General features: G+C 36.9%; 2 protein-coding genes across 2 annotated transcripts in view; both read left to right on the top strand.

The window, feature by feature from the left end:
- Positions 1–3,527: 3,527 nt before the first annotated feature.
- LOC110114266 (serine carboxypeptidase-like 12) lies at positions 3,528–8,663 on the top strand. Its single transcript, XM_020847087.2, has 14 exons — positions 3,528–3,774; positions 4,002–4,147; positions 4,311–4,387; positions 4,478–4,600; positions 4,825–4,927; positions 5,013–5,050; positions 5,130–5,231; positions 7,145–7,228; positions 7,310–7,468; positions 7,568–7,636; positions 7,717–7,844; positions 7,954–8,067; positions 8,166–8,211; positions 8,305–8,663. Exons 1-14 carry the CDS (start codon positions 3,620–3,622, stop codon positions 8,386–8,388), a joined length of 1,428 nt encoding a protein of 475 aa, XP_020702746.1. The 5' UTR covers positions 3,528–3,619; the 3' UTR covers positions 8,389–8,663.
- Positions 8,664–8,953: 290 nt separating this feature from the next.
- Positions 8,954–12,754, top strand: part of LOC114579557 (serine carboxypeptidase-like 18) — a 17,702-nt gene continuing 13,901 nt past the window's right edge. The window contains exon 1 of the mRNA XM_028694491.1: positions 8,954–9,277. Within this exon, the coding sequence (XP_028550324.1) occupies positions 9,162–9,277 (116 nt within the window). The 5' untranslated portion in view covers positions 8,954–9,161. The remainder of the gene's footprint in view (positions 9,278–12,754) is intronic.

The raw sequence follows: 12,754 nt of genomic DNA, 5'->3' as shown, positions 1-12,754 counted from the left end.
AGCGGAAACAACTAGAAAATCATAATCAAACACAAAGCGACTTACATGATTCGGCAGAGATGCCTACGTCCACGGGATGGGATGATTTTACTATTTTGGAGAAAATAGAGTTACAATTAGTTCTCTCTTTTGCATACTCTCATATAATAGTCCTCAAGCCTATGTGCATCGACAAGATGTTTGTAGTTATCATTAGCAATTGATAACTTGGCCTTGACATCCTCTAGCATTTTTGTGTATTTCTCCTTGGTTTCAAATGCGTATTTACTCTTATATTTAGGAAGGACAATGATGTCAACAACGTGGTTAGGTACCTTAGTGTAGACGATGTTGAACGGATATTGTCCGGTGGATCGGTTAGCCATGGAATTATAGGAAAATTCTGCTTGACCTAAATAATCGTTCAACTATTTGGGATATTCATGTGTTATACATCGCATCATATTACCTAGCGAGCGGTTAACTAGTTATCTAGCCTTCAGTTTGAGGATGATAGGAAGAACTAAATTTAATTTCACTCCGCAAGTGTTTCCACAATTCTCGCCAAAAAATGACTTACAAATTTGACATCACGATCCGATGTGATACTGCGGGGCAATCCATGCAGGTGTACAATCTCTTTAAAGAAGAGAATGGCTACGTTGAGAGCGTCAAATGCCTTTTTTCAAGCGAGGAAATGAGACATTTTTTAGAATCGGTCAACGAAAAACCATTTCGAGGAATATGCACCTCGCTTTGTTCGTGGTAATCCCAAAACAAAATCCTTGCTCAAGTCTTCCCAAATGGAGTTTGACACCGGTAACACATGTACAACCTGGTTTTCTGATCATTTCCTTTTTATGCTTGACAAATAGGACACTATTCTACAAACCTTATAACATCACAACGCATGTAAGGCTAGTAAAATCTGATTTGCATCTATTCTAGAGTTTTGGTCCTGCCCGCATAAGCAGCTTGTCCGCCGCTACGCATTTCCTTGATCAGATGCTCTCACCAAGATGAGTCTGGTACGCACAGCAAGCCACCTTTGAACAAATAATCATGCTAGAGTGAAAAATTCTAGAATGAAGCAGCTGGAGACTTGACAGTTCTGTCAATGGTGAAGAAAAATCCTTGTCCGTGGAATACAACTCCAGAAGACTTTGGAGTCCTTGCAACTCCGTTTGTAGCTTAATTACTAAGGTTGTGCGTCTACTGAGTGCATCCGCAACTCGATTCTGGGTTCAAGACTTATGTTTCAATACAAAACTAAATCTTTGTAGAAAAGTGACTGCCTTGCATGCATTTTATTTACTAGTTTTTGGCTGTTAATAAATTGGTGTGCATGATTGTCACTACTCAAGATAAAGTCATGGTGTAGCAGATAATGCTCCATTTGCTTCAAGGCCCGAAAAATGACATATAATTCTTCCTCGTAGGAAGAGCAATTATGGTGGGCGGGAGTCAATTTTTCACTGAAAATTTGATTGGCTGATCTTCTTGCGAAAGGACAACCCTAATACCCACGATGGATGCATCTATGTCCGCATGAAATGAATAGTTAAAGTTCGGAATGGCCAACACAGGGGCTGAACTGAATGCGACTTTGATAATGTCGAAACTATGTTGTTGATCTTGAGTCCAGCGTAATGTTTTATCCTTAAGGCAATCTATGATTGGTGCTAGAATAAAGTTGAAACCCTGGATAAATTGACAAGAAAAGTTTGCTAATCCAATGAAGCTGCAGACTTCTGAGATCGATTGGGGAACTGATCAATCTATGATTGCATTGACCTTTTGGGGGTCCATATGAATGCCATTGCTAGAAATAATGAATCCAAGAAAGTGGACAGAACATGTTGCAAACTCACACTTAGGAAAGTTAAGATAGAGCTTATGTGCTCTCAAAATTCAAAAATAGAAAGGAGATGAGTTAGATGGTCTTGAGGAGTTGAGCTAAAAACAAGAATGTCATCAAAGTAGACTACACAACATTTCCTAAGAACTAGTTTTAGAACTTCATTCATCAACCACATGAACGTGGTAGGTGCATTGCACAGTCCGAAAGGCATAACTTGCCACTCGTAGAAGCCATCCTGGTTTTAAAAGCGGTCTTCCATTCATCGATGGATCGAATACGAATTTGGTGATATCCGCTTCTCAAGTTGAGCTTTGAGAACATGGTGGCACCCGCAAGCTTGTCGAGCATGTATTCAATGCGTAGTACTGGAAAATAGTATTTCACCATTATTTTGTTGATAGCTCGGCTATCAACGTACATCCGCCGACTTTCGTCCTTCTTTGGTATAAGTAGAGCAGGAACGACACACGAGCTAAGGCTGGGTTGTATCAAATTCTTATGCAGCAATTCTTCAATAATACTTCGCAATGCTTCATGCTCTTGGGGGCTCATCCGATAATGTGGTAGATTATGTAATGTAGCTCCTGGTTGCAAATCAATTTGATGTTGAAGGCTGCATAAAGGTGGCAGAGAATTAGGTAGCTCTTGAGGCCAAATATCAGCATAGCGTTGGAGGATGTTATGAACATCTTGAGGTAATTCTTGAAACTTGCTATTCTGGTGGGAATCAACGACAATGAGTGCAAGCATATCAGATGATTCTTGACAGGAGCTGATGAGAGTCAATCCGGAGACAATAAACATGACAGCCTTGTCGATTACTTCTTTATTACAGTTATTGGATGAGTGGGGCGATTGTCTAATTTTGTGGTTCTTCCATTCGAAGGTGTATATATTTGTTCGGCCATCATGTATGGCTCCAATGTCAAATTGCCACGGCCGCCTTAGAATTAGGTGACAAATATCCATCTCGAGAACATGTAGAGTGATGATTTATTTATAAAATTATTAGGTGCGAGTTTAGTTATTTTTGTTAAAATCCTTAATACACTCCATCATATGATTTGTGTTAATCTTATAGATTATTAATAATTCTTTGCACATTTATGCTCTAGGATTTCCGTGCGTATAATAAAAGTTGATCCACCATGGGCTTGTTGGGTTTTTCCCGTTGAGATGCACATTATTTACATTCATCCAAATAATTTCAAAATTTTCATTTCACACCACATTCATTTTTTAGTCAACCAAATAGCCTACATTTTTTTTCGCCGACCATGTTATTCGATATGATATTCATAAACTTGGTTAGAAGATTAGAAGTGTGAGAAAAAAAAAAATTTTTTGCTCAAATAAATAATTTATAAAAAATCATAAAATATGTTATATGATAGTATAATACACATTTTAATCAAATTTCAAGCCATTTTATTCACATAGAAATAACTTTTATGATGTTCTTTATCCAACGTCCCATGCTTTCATTTGCATTTGCACGAGAAACTCCTACCTACTCCCATGGCTAGATTGAAATGACACCACGAGATACTCATGCGACTCTATAGAATATTCAGTAACTGATCTACATACTTAACTTTGCTGTAACTGGTTATGATAAATGCTTTTGATAATTAATCAGTTAATAATATAATATTCATGTTCATCACATCATTTCTTCGGTGTAGAAACGAACATTTACATTTTCAGTCTCTTTCAAATAGTGACTCGTCTATCTCTTCGCTCTTCTTCAGTTCTTCCTCACGCAGGCCGCAGCCAGCCATGTCTACTTCCAGGCATCAGCTCCCTCTTCTGCTAGATTCAGCACTGTGTCTCCTCCTGTTCTTCAACTTGATTTCTTCCTCTCTCTCTGCCTTCAACAATATCACTCGTCTCCCTGGATTCGACGGACCACTTCCCTTTCGTCTTGAAACAGGGTTAGTCTATCAGATCTCTAATAAACCCATACAACTTTTTTTTTAGAGAGTGGCATTCTGATAATCAAATAGTGCCCACAGTATATTACCAGATGATAAAGATTCAAACTTTGGATTACAGCAGCTCTCTAAAATTAAACAAACTATTTGGTCATCTTCTAGCTTTTATTTGCATGAATCATGAACTGATTATTTCCGGTTTTGCTTTTTGGACGGAAAAAATTAAGGTATGTGACTATGAACGAAAAGAGCGGAGCAGAGCTATTCTATTACTTGGTGGAGTCTGAAAGAAGCCCAAGCGAAGATCCACTCCTCCTGTGGTTAGTTGGAGGGCCGGGCTGCTCGGCCATCAATGGCATGACCTTGGACATGGGTAAGCTCTGTTCTTCCCCGCCTTTGCTTCTATTTCTTTCACTTGTTCCCCTCGTTTTACAGTCTTCCAATGGCATAAACCTTTAGGTGCTGTTATTGACTTTGATAGTCTTTTGAGTGGAGGTTGAAGATCATTAATGCATTGTACTGACCTGTTTGTGCAGGGCCTCTCAGATTTAAGCTTGATGATTTTGATGGCCAACTGCCCAATTTATATGCTAATCCTTTTGCTTGGACGAAGGTAAGCGCCATAATCCAACCATTTTGAGCTTAATTAATTATTATTATTATGGTATTTAATCCTCTCTCAAATTATCTCCTGAGCTGTCAGATTTCAAACATGATCTTCGTGGATTGGCCTATTGGTACTGGATTATCTTACTCAAAAACTGCACAAGATTATACCACAGAGGACGTTAATGGGACTGAATTTATCTACCAGTTTCTTAGGAAGGTAATTAATATGCTCAAATTGCTTCTCTCACCAGTAAATATATTTAGCTGCTGGTTAAATTTTTTGTTTTTCATGTCTTTTTTGTCAAAATTTTAATACTTTAATTATTGTTTATGTGCAAGATAGTTTATTGTAGGGCATTAACATTAATTAAATTCCACAACTTAACACTACTATAAGCTATACTTTATAACCATGCTCAATCAATATATTATATTGAGTAGTGGCTGCTCGATCATCCGAGATTCCTCTCAAATCCTTTCTACATGGGTGGTGATTCATACGGTGGGAAGATGGCTGTGCTTGTTGCTCATAAAATAGTTGAAGGTGAATTGGTTTGTTAATTGATAGATTATGTTTGAAATAAATTATTTTTGCTAAGGAATCATTAATGTTTTATGTTTGAACGCAGGAAATGAAGGAGGTCAGGAACCTCTAATCAATTTCAAGGTATGTTCTTCATGTAGGTTTGATCAGTCTTAGGTTCAATGAATTAAAGAAAAATTTTAACTCGTTCGGTAATTTTCAGGGTTATTTAGTTGGTAATGCCGCAACAGGTGAACAAGTTGATACCACCACTCAAGTTCCACATGCTTATGGATTGGGAATCATTTCTAGTGAACTATATCAGGTTTTTCCTTTCTCTATTTAGGGATTGTTTAGGGTTGATTGAAATTAGAAAACATAGTTTGAAAAGATGGTAATTTTTTTTAAATATATCATTTGGTTAGATGGAATTAGAAATTAACATTGATTTCATATTTTAAAAATCCCCTCACAACTATCTTTAAATGTAATAATTTCATTTTTCACATGAAAAAAGTGAAAAAAACTCCTTTTTTCCTTGAAATTTTGCTTGAACTCATTTGTGTTACTTTTGTGTGGAATCTAATTGTGTTAATCAATCAAATTGTACTATTGTCTCGACCTCAATTCAGTCTGTTGAGCTCTTTGGGGGGTTGCAGGGGGTCCTCTCCTTGCTTGGGTTCGGGTGATTTGACATGAATTTTTTTTTGTACATTACGACGTTGTGTACCCAAGTGCCCTGACACTACATAGTTTATTTGGAGAAAGACAAAGAGCGGAGTGTTGTGATACTCCAAACCCTGGTGCTACGACACTACCATGGAGTGCTACGAAGCTCCAGACCTCAACGCTGCAATGCTATCTAAAAGAAAGAAGACAGAGAGTTAAGCGTCGCGGCACTCCAAATTTGGCGTTGCGAGACTGGCTGACAGTTTTCTTTCTCGTTTTTCATTAAGGGTTGCATCCCTATGTGGTTTTAGTATATTTTCTTTTTATTTGTTATAGTGATAATGGAGCAAGGGCGAAGAGAGACAAGAAGAGAGTGAGAGAGAAGAGAGAGATGCACTATTTCTCTCATATTTTCATAGTGAATTTCTTAGTGTGGTGTGACTCCATATTTTTTTCCTAGTTTCGGATTTTTCCATGTTAAATCCTGCTACTCTTTTTCTCCACAGCATTTTTTATCTTTCTTATTTGTTTCGTTGCGTGTTTTACTTTCCCAACAATTTGACTATGATTTATTTTAAAGCTTGTACCCGATCTATTGCTCAACAAGTTTGCAATCATGAGCTAACTTAGTACTCGCCCAACACCACATGTTACATATGAAGAAGACCATATTCGATTCTCAATATATAAATATTGTACTCACCCTAGAGCAACATCTCATTAAGCGACCTAAGGGGAAGCTAATAGTATAATGCACTTGTTGAGCCTACTAAAGTTTCTCACAATAAGAAATCATCTACGGTATTTGCCCTCAACTCAGAACTCGTCCAAAGTTTTCGCCTGCTTGACAGCTACTAATCAAACTAGTGTACTATATGTTGATCCCTACACATCAAAACATGTAAGAAGAGGTGAAAACGGCGATTTAAGCAATGTGCGTGTCGGTGCGGCGCGGCACTTAAAAGGCCAAATGACCTTTGAGATAGGTGGGTACAACGTCCCGAAAGTCATCGGTGGGCGTGGGTGGGTGAAGCCCGTTTCAAGTAAAGCATGGGCACCCAATTGGGACCCCATGTAGGGCTTTCAAACCCACACTATACAACTAACTGAATGAAGCTTAGTTATGCATTTTTCTTTAACTTTATCATGTAGCCTTTCCTATACTATCAACCTTCGATGTAACCTATAAAGAGGTCAAAAGTCGTGCACGAGTTAGGCGTAGTTTTTTTTTTCTTTTGTCCAAAATTTTGCCCAACTAAAATCCCAGATTCTTACTCATTGTTCTTCTTGGTTCAGTCGAACTCATCCCCTCCATAAGTTCAACGGGGTCCACTTTAAACCCAAATTTATAAAGAGAACTTTTGAACCTAATCTTTATATTCTCATCTTAATCCATAGTAAGGTCTTGGTGTCATTACACGAATAATATTGAATCCAAAATATTAAATTTTATGCCATTTCTTTTGCTATTCATGTATTCTGCTAATAGACAAGATATGATGTCTTCAATCACCAAAAAAGGTTCAAATAACACTGCAACATAAACATTGAAGCTTCCTTTATATTCAGCTAATAATGGCAAATTGTGCTGGAGAAGATTTCAAGCAGCCTCACAACGTGCTTTGCGCCAATCATCTTGATACTTTTAATGGGGTAAGCAATGTTCAATTTTTTAGTTCACAAATATTTCGTTTCTTATTTGGACTGAAACTCATAACTTGTACATAAATTCAGTTTCTGTCAGAAATTAATTCTTATAGTATATTGGACCCCGACTGTTCTGATGAACCTCCAAGCACAAATGAAATGCCGACAGCTATCAGGTCTCTAAAGGAGAATCCTGAAGATTTCCTCACCTTACCGTCATCGTCAGTTCCTGATATTTCTTGTATAGTTAAGTTCTTCACATTCCCTTCATATCTATCTGCTATATATGCAGTTGCTAAACTTCTTAAATGATCTATCAAAACTTACTGAAATATTGTTGTTCAGACTGGTGATCTTCTTGCAAATTACTGGGGTAATCACAATCTTGTAAAGGAGGCCCTCCATGTCAAGGAGGTATATATATATAAGTGAATAACCTTTCACCCCTGTGATGAATTCAAATGTCTGAAATTTTGTGAATAATTTATCTCTAGGCAACTATTAAGCGATTTCACCGCTGTGACTTCAATGTGAATTCTTATCATTACACACGCAGCATCCCAAGCTCTGTACCTTATCACTTTAATCTTATTACTCGAGGTTTTCGAGCTCTGGTTTACAGGTAAATTTATAAGCTTCTTTTGCTGTGAATGTAAAAAAAGAATTAGAAAGATGGTTATTTGCTTGGAAATTTAAGTTTTTTTTTTTTCATTATCTTGTGATTCAAATAGTGGTGATCATGATTTGAGGATTCCATTCTTGGGCACATTAGAGTGGATAAAATCTCTCAACTTCTCTGTATTAGAGCCGTGGAGATCGTGGCATGCTGGCGGCCAAGTTGCAGGGTAAGGAGATCATAAATAGCTTGCCTTACGACTATTGATAGCATGTTAAGCTTGTTTTGCTCAAGACTGAAACTTATTTCATGATTTTGAATTTGCAGATACACCATTTTATTCTCGAACAACTTAACTTTTGCTACTGTGAAGGTATGAAATTCCTTGATGTTTGATTTATAGTATCGTGAAATGTAGTATTTATTGAGAGTAATCATTCAATTGGCGTTTGTGAACTGTTTGCAGGGTGGAAGTCATGTGGCACCTGGTAAAATGCCATTAGAATGTTATGCTATGTTTGAAAGGTGGATTTCTCATAAGGGTCTTTGATTTCAGTGAATCATAGGAAAAAAAATAGAGCCATTTCAATTATTCAGGGAAGGAGATCTGATGCTCTTATCTTAATTAATAGCAGAAAATTTGCCTGTGAATACAATTTGATTGTATTTTTCATGGCTTCCACTGCATATTGATATGCTTTTCATGTTGTAGGAAAAGAAAATCAAGTTGTTTTGTTAAGTCTTAGAGCTTGTTTGGTTAGAATACAAGTTCTGTAAGAAGACCGAAAGTTATTGCAGAATGTATCATTAATCATTTGGTGGAAATTTTGTTTTCTTTTTTTATCTGTTCTTTTGATAGGAGGCTTCTAACATCCAAAGGTGCTGTCCAATTAAAGAATTCCAACAATTTTTATAAAAAATGAAAGAAAATGGTAATACTTGAAATCTTTATAGCCAGTAATTCAGAAACTGACCAAAAAAAAAAAAAAACGTGTTTATGATTAAATCAAGTGCAACTAATGCTCCTATGTGCCTTTAATTTAGGATTATTAATAGAAGATTAATGGTAAAAGTAATGAAACTGTGTGAAAAAAAAAAAAAGCAAAATTTGTAAATTCAGTTGATTTATATTGCACCAAAATCACCAGTCAATATCAAATTAACTTGCTCAAATAATGATTACACTTCATCTATATTTCAATATCAAGAAGAGAGAGAAAAACCAGTGGTCCAGTTCTCTAGCCACCAAAAAAATCTAAGGGATGAAGAAGATGAGGAGATATCACCTAGCAGCGTCTGTCGAACTCCAAAGAGAGATCTGAGATGAACTGCTTTTCCAACGATCCATACCGAGAGCTTAAAGTCTGTTGTATCTTCTCGTCAAAACCTTCCCTGATCTCCGGGAACGAACCTCGCTACTGCAGATCTCCAAGAAACCCGTGAGCTCTAAACCCTCTCCTCTGTTGCAATTAATAAAGGCTTTGGGTATATTTATTCATCATGTAAAAATGAGTACTTAAACTACATAAAGCATTGTTTAAGCAAAATTAACAATTGCTAACAGTGCACCAATGAAACCATTTGAGCAGCAAAAGCAACGTTTAAACCAACTAATTGAATTCACAAAATAGAGAAAGATAGTCATATTGGAAATCATCATAGCCTTCAAAAATATAATCCATATATATATATATGGATTATAGAAATGTACGGTGGTTCTTTATAAAACCTCTATATACCCATGTATACACATGGGAGAGGGCAATGAATACAAAATAATCTTTCATTTTCTCATTTTATCAATATGTTCTTCTATGTCATCCTACAGCTTCAAAGCATTATGTGGGCTCCGAAAATTCGGCCCTGGCCTCCGCCCGCACTGATTGTGATTTTTCTTTGGCGAGGGGAGTTTTAACGGAATAAGTTCCGGGGTAAATTTTGGAAGGCAGATGGGTTTGTAGATGAGATAGTACCAAGAGATTTCGCCCTTATTTTGTGAGGACTTTATGATCTGAGTTATGGTTTCCTATAGGCGCAAGCCCCTATAGTTAATTACCCCTCCCAATAACGAGAGAGAACTTTCAATTAAGGCTAGTCGTCAATCAGATACGTAGAGAATACGTGTTATCTGACATATAGTAGCAACATGAGTTTGGATTTAGAAATTGGGTTTGAATTTGGGTATCTGAAAAGGTTTTGAAAGTTTGATATTTAAAATAGGAAATTTCACCACCTAACACTTAAAGCGGATGGTGGGGGAATAGATGATGGACCCGATCAAGATCCCATGGTTCCGTCGTCCCAGGCCATCATGGTCCATGGTCTACTTAGTCAAAGGAGGTAGTTGATCCAACCTGACAGAAGGATCCTTGTCGGCAGCCATGAGTTGCTTTGTCCAAGGGGACCTTGTAAACCTAGGGTGAATATTTGTCTAAGGGGACAAATTTGAATCCACCTTACCTAATAGAGGGCTTTGTGCCCTATTGATTCATATCTCAAGGATTTGATGCCAATAATGAGCATATTGGCTCTGGCCATAATCGGTATTTCGTGGTGCCATTTGACGGCAAAACCACTCGGTTCAAAGGGCCCTGGGTCATAACCGTTTATCCTGCGGTGCCATTTGGCAGCAAAACTGCTGGTTAGAGAACACGTACCACGTCCTTATTGGCAGGAGATTGTTTGAGAATGGATCCTAGTGATATTTTCAACTAGGCATCAGCTCTTTGTGAGCTGAAGTTATATTTGAATTTGTCCACCTCGGCAAACTATTGCGAAGGGTGGATGTATTTTGTTTCAAGTGATTTGATAATTTATTTCAATTTTAAATATCTTTTTGATTTTGATGATTTTGGGATTTTTGGGTTTTTGGATGTTTGGAATGACATTTGAAATGTTTGGAATGGATTCATCCGGTTGAGATTTATATTCAACATGGTCATCATCGGGGTGTTAGGGGTCATTTGAGAATATTTATGTCTTAAACCTTGTCAACCCTATCGATTTGCTGATAGGGGATCAGGTTTCATAGGCTTTGAGCCTTCGTTAGTGAATTATCATTGTTATAGGCCTTGACGGACTAATATGAATGTATTAAAACCAATACACCGGTTGTCACAATAGTGTATTTGTTTGAAGGTTCGAACCATGTCTACTCCTATTGGTCCATATAGGAGGATCGAGTTCAAACTTAAATTCACTCGTTGACCCGCGTAGCATTCCTAGACGTCATGTGTGTACCAATAACACGCTCATCGGGGCCCTTAAGGGTTTTATGATTATATTTACCCCTTTGTGTACCTATGTGTACACAAACTATAGTGTATGTGTGGGGGTGTTCTTGGAATATTTAGAGACGCCTTCTGTCCGCTAGCATAGATGTTGCGAATCTGGTGGCATTGCACAATAGCTTTTGAATTGAGTTATTTGATACTTCGTACAAGTAGATTGTCGTGCACTACTCGTTGCTTTCTGTAGGTGGATCGTAGTGCACTAACGAATCTCCTACTTTTGATCACAAAGGTCTGCATTTGTTGTAGTATCATAACCCTTTGCTCTTAACAGATCAATGTAGTTACTTAATATTGACCAGTGATGGATCGTTAAGGTGATGTAGCATTCATTCGATATCTCATCACCATTCATGAATAGTTTGATGTGTATATTTTTATTCACAAGTGACCTTCATATCTAGCATGACATCTTTCAGCGCTTGTTGTGAATAGAGTTACTGCATATGGTTTGAGTTCATTCCACTGCTCACAAAATTGAATGTACATGTTTATGTTACAGTGTTGCTAATGACATAAGCATCTGACATTTATTGCATATCTTTCATTCAATCTTTGGTCATTTCTTGGATACTACCTCATTTGAATAGCCTGAGATATCTCAACTCTGTCATTCTTTGTTTGCATAATCTTTGAGAGCTTGTTCTTCATTCGTCTTACATTTCTTGTTCATATGCTTACCTTCATTTGGATGATCAGGATAAATGCTTTGGGTCAATCATCATCTGTTTTGTGATGTGAATGATAGCATTAACATTGTTATTGGTTATCAATTTGTATTCCAACCAATATGACAATTTCTTGCAATTTTCTTTAGATCCTATTGATTGATTGCAAACATATTGTTGTATCCCCCAATTGATCTTTCTTTATAAATAAATCACATTCATTGTGTCCTTCATATGTCATGAGTTTCCCATATATTTGTTGACATTCATGCATATTCCGTTGAATGTATTATTGTTTGATACATTTGAATATGCTCATATGCCCTTCTTGATTCTAGTTGACAAATGCTTGTAAGTACCTGATGATGGATTCTTATTTTACCATAAGCTTCATGTTTTTGCATTTGTTTGACATTATTATTTGCAAACTTATAAGTCTTTTCTTAGACATTAGATGATGCTCATACACTTTCATTTGTTCAATGTTGAATTTAGACCCCTTGCAATCAAATTTGATTCAAGTCTAAGTCTTTTGTAAGGGTTCAAGTCTTCTTATCACTTTGAGCTCAATTCCTTGAGTCTAGTTCAAGTTCATGTTCATACCCACCATGCTTGATTCCAATCAAGTCCAAGCTTACAATTTTTTTTTTTGTTTATGTCCAAATCAGTTCTCTTGCATATGATTCAAGTCTTACAAGTTTCTTGCATCAAATTCAAGTTCTATGTCCCATGTAGTTATATTGTGCCACTTGCAAGTTCAATTCCCAAATTCCACTTGAGCTCGAATTCAAAATATAAACTCAAGTTCTATGTTCAGGTCCCCTGCTGCTCAATCAAGTTCAATATGAGTTCGAGCTATCTTGCTTTTGTTTGAGTTCAAGTGCATCCCTTGTTCTTGTCAACTTCGGTCCACATTCAAGTTCAAGCTTAAATTTGATTTTGGGTTCACTTCATTCTT

This window comes from Dendrobium catenatum, unplaced genomic scaffold (assembly GCF_001605985.2).
Source record: "Dendrobium catenatum unplaced genomic scaffold, ASM160598v2 fragScaff_scaffold_490, whole genome shotgun sequence".
Taxonomy (NCBI): Eukaryota; Viridiplantae; Streptophyta; class Magnoliopsida; order Asparagales; family Orchidaceae; genus Dendrobium; species Dendrobium catenatum.
The sequence above is the reverse complement of the archived record's forward strand: the minus strand, read 5'-3'. Positions and strand labels throughout refer to the sequence as shown.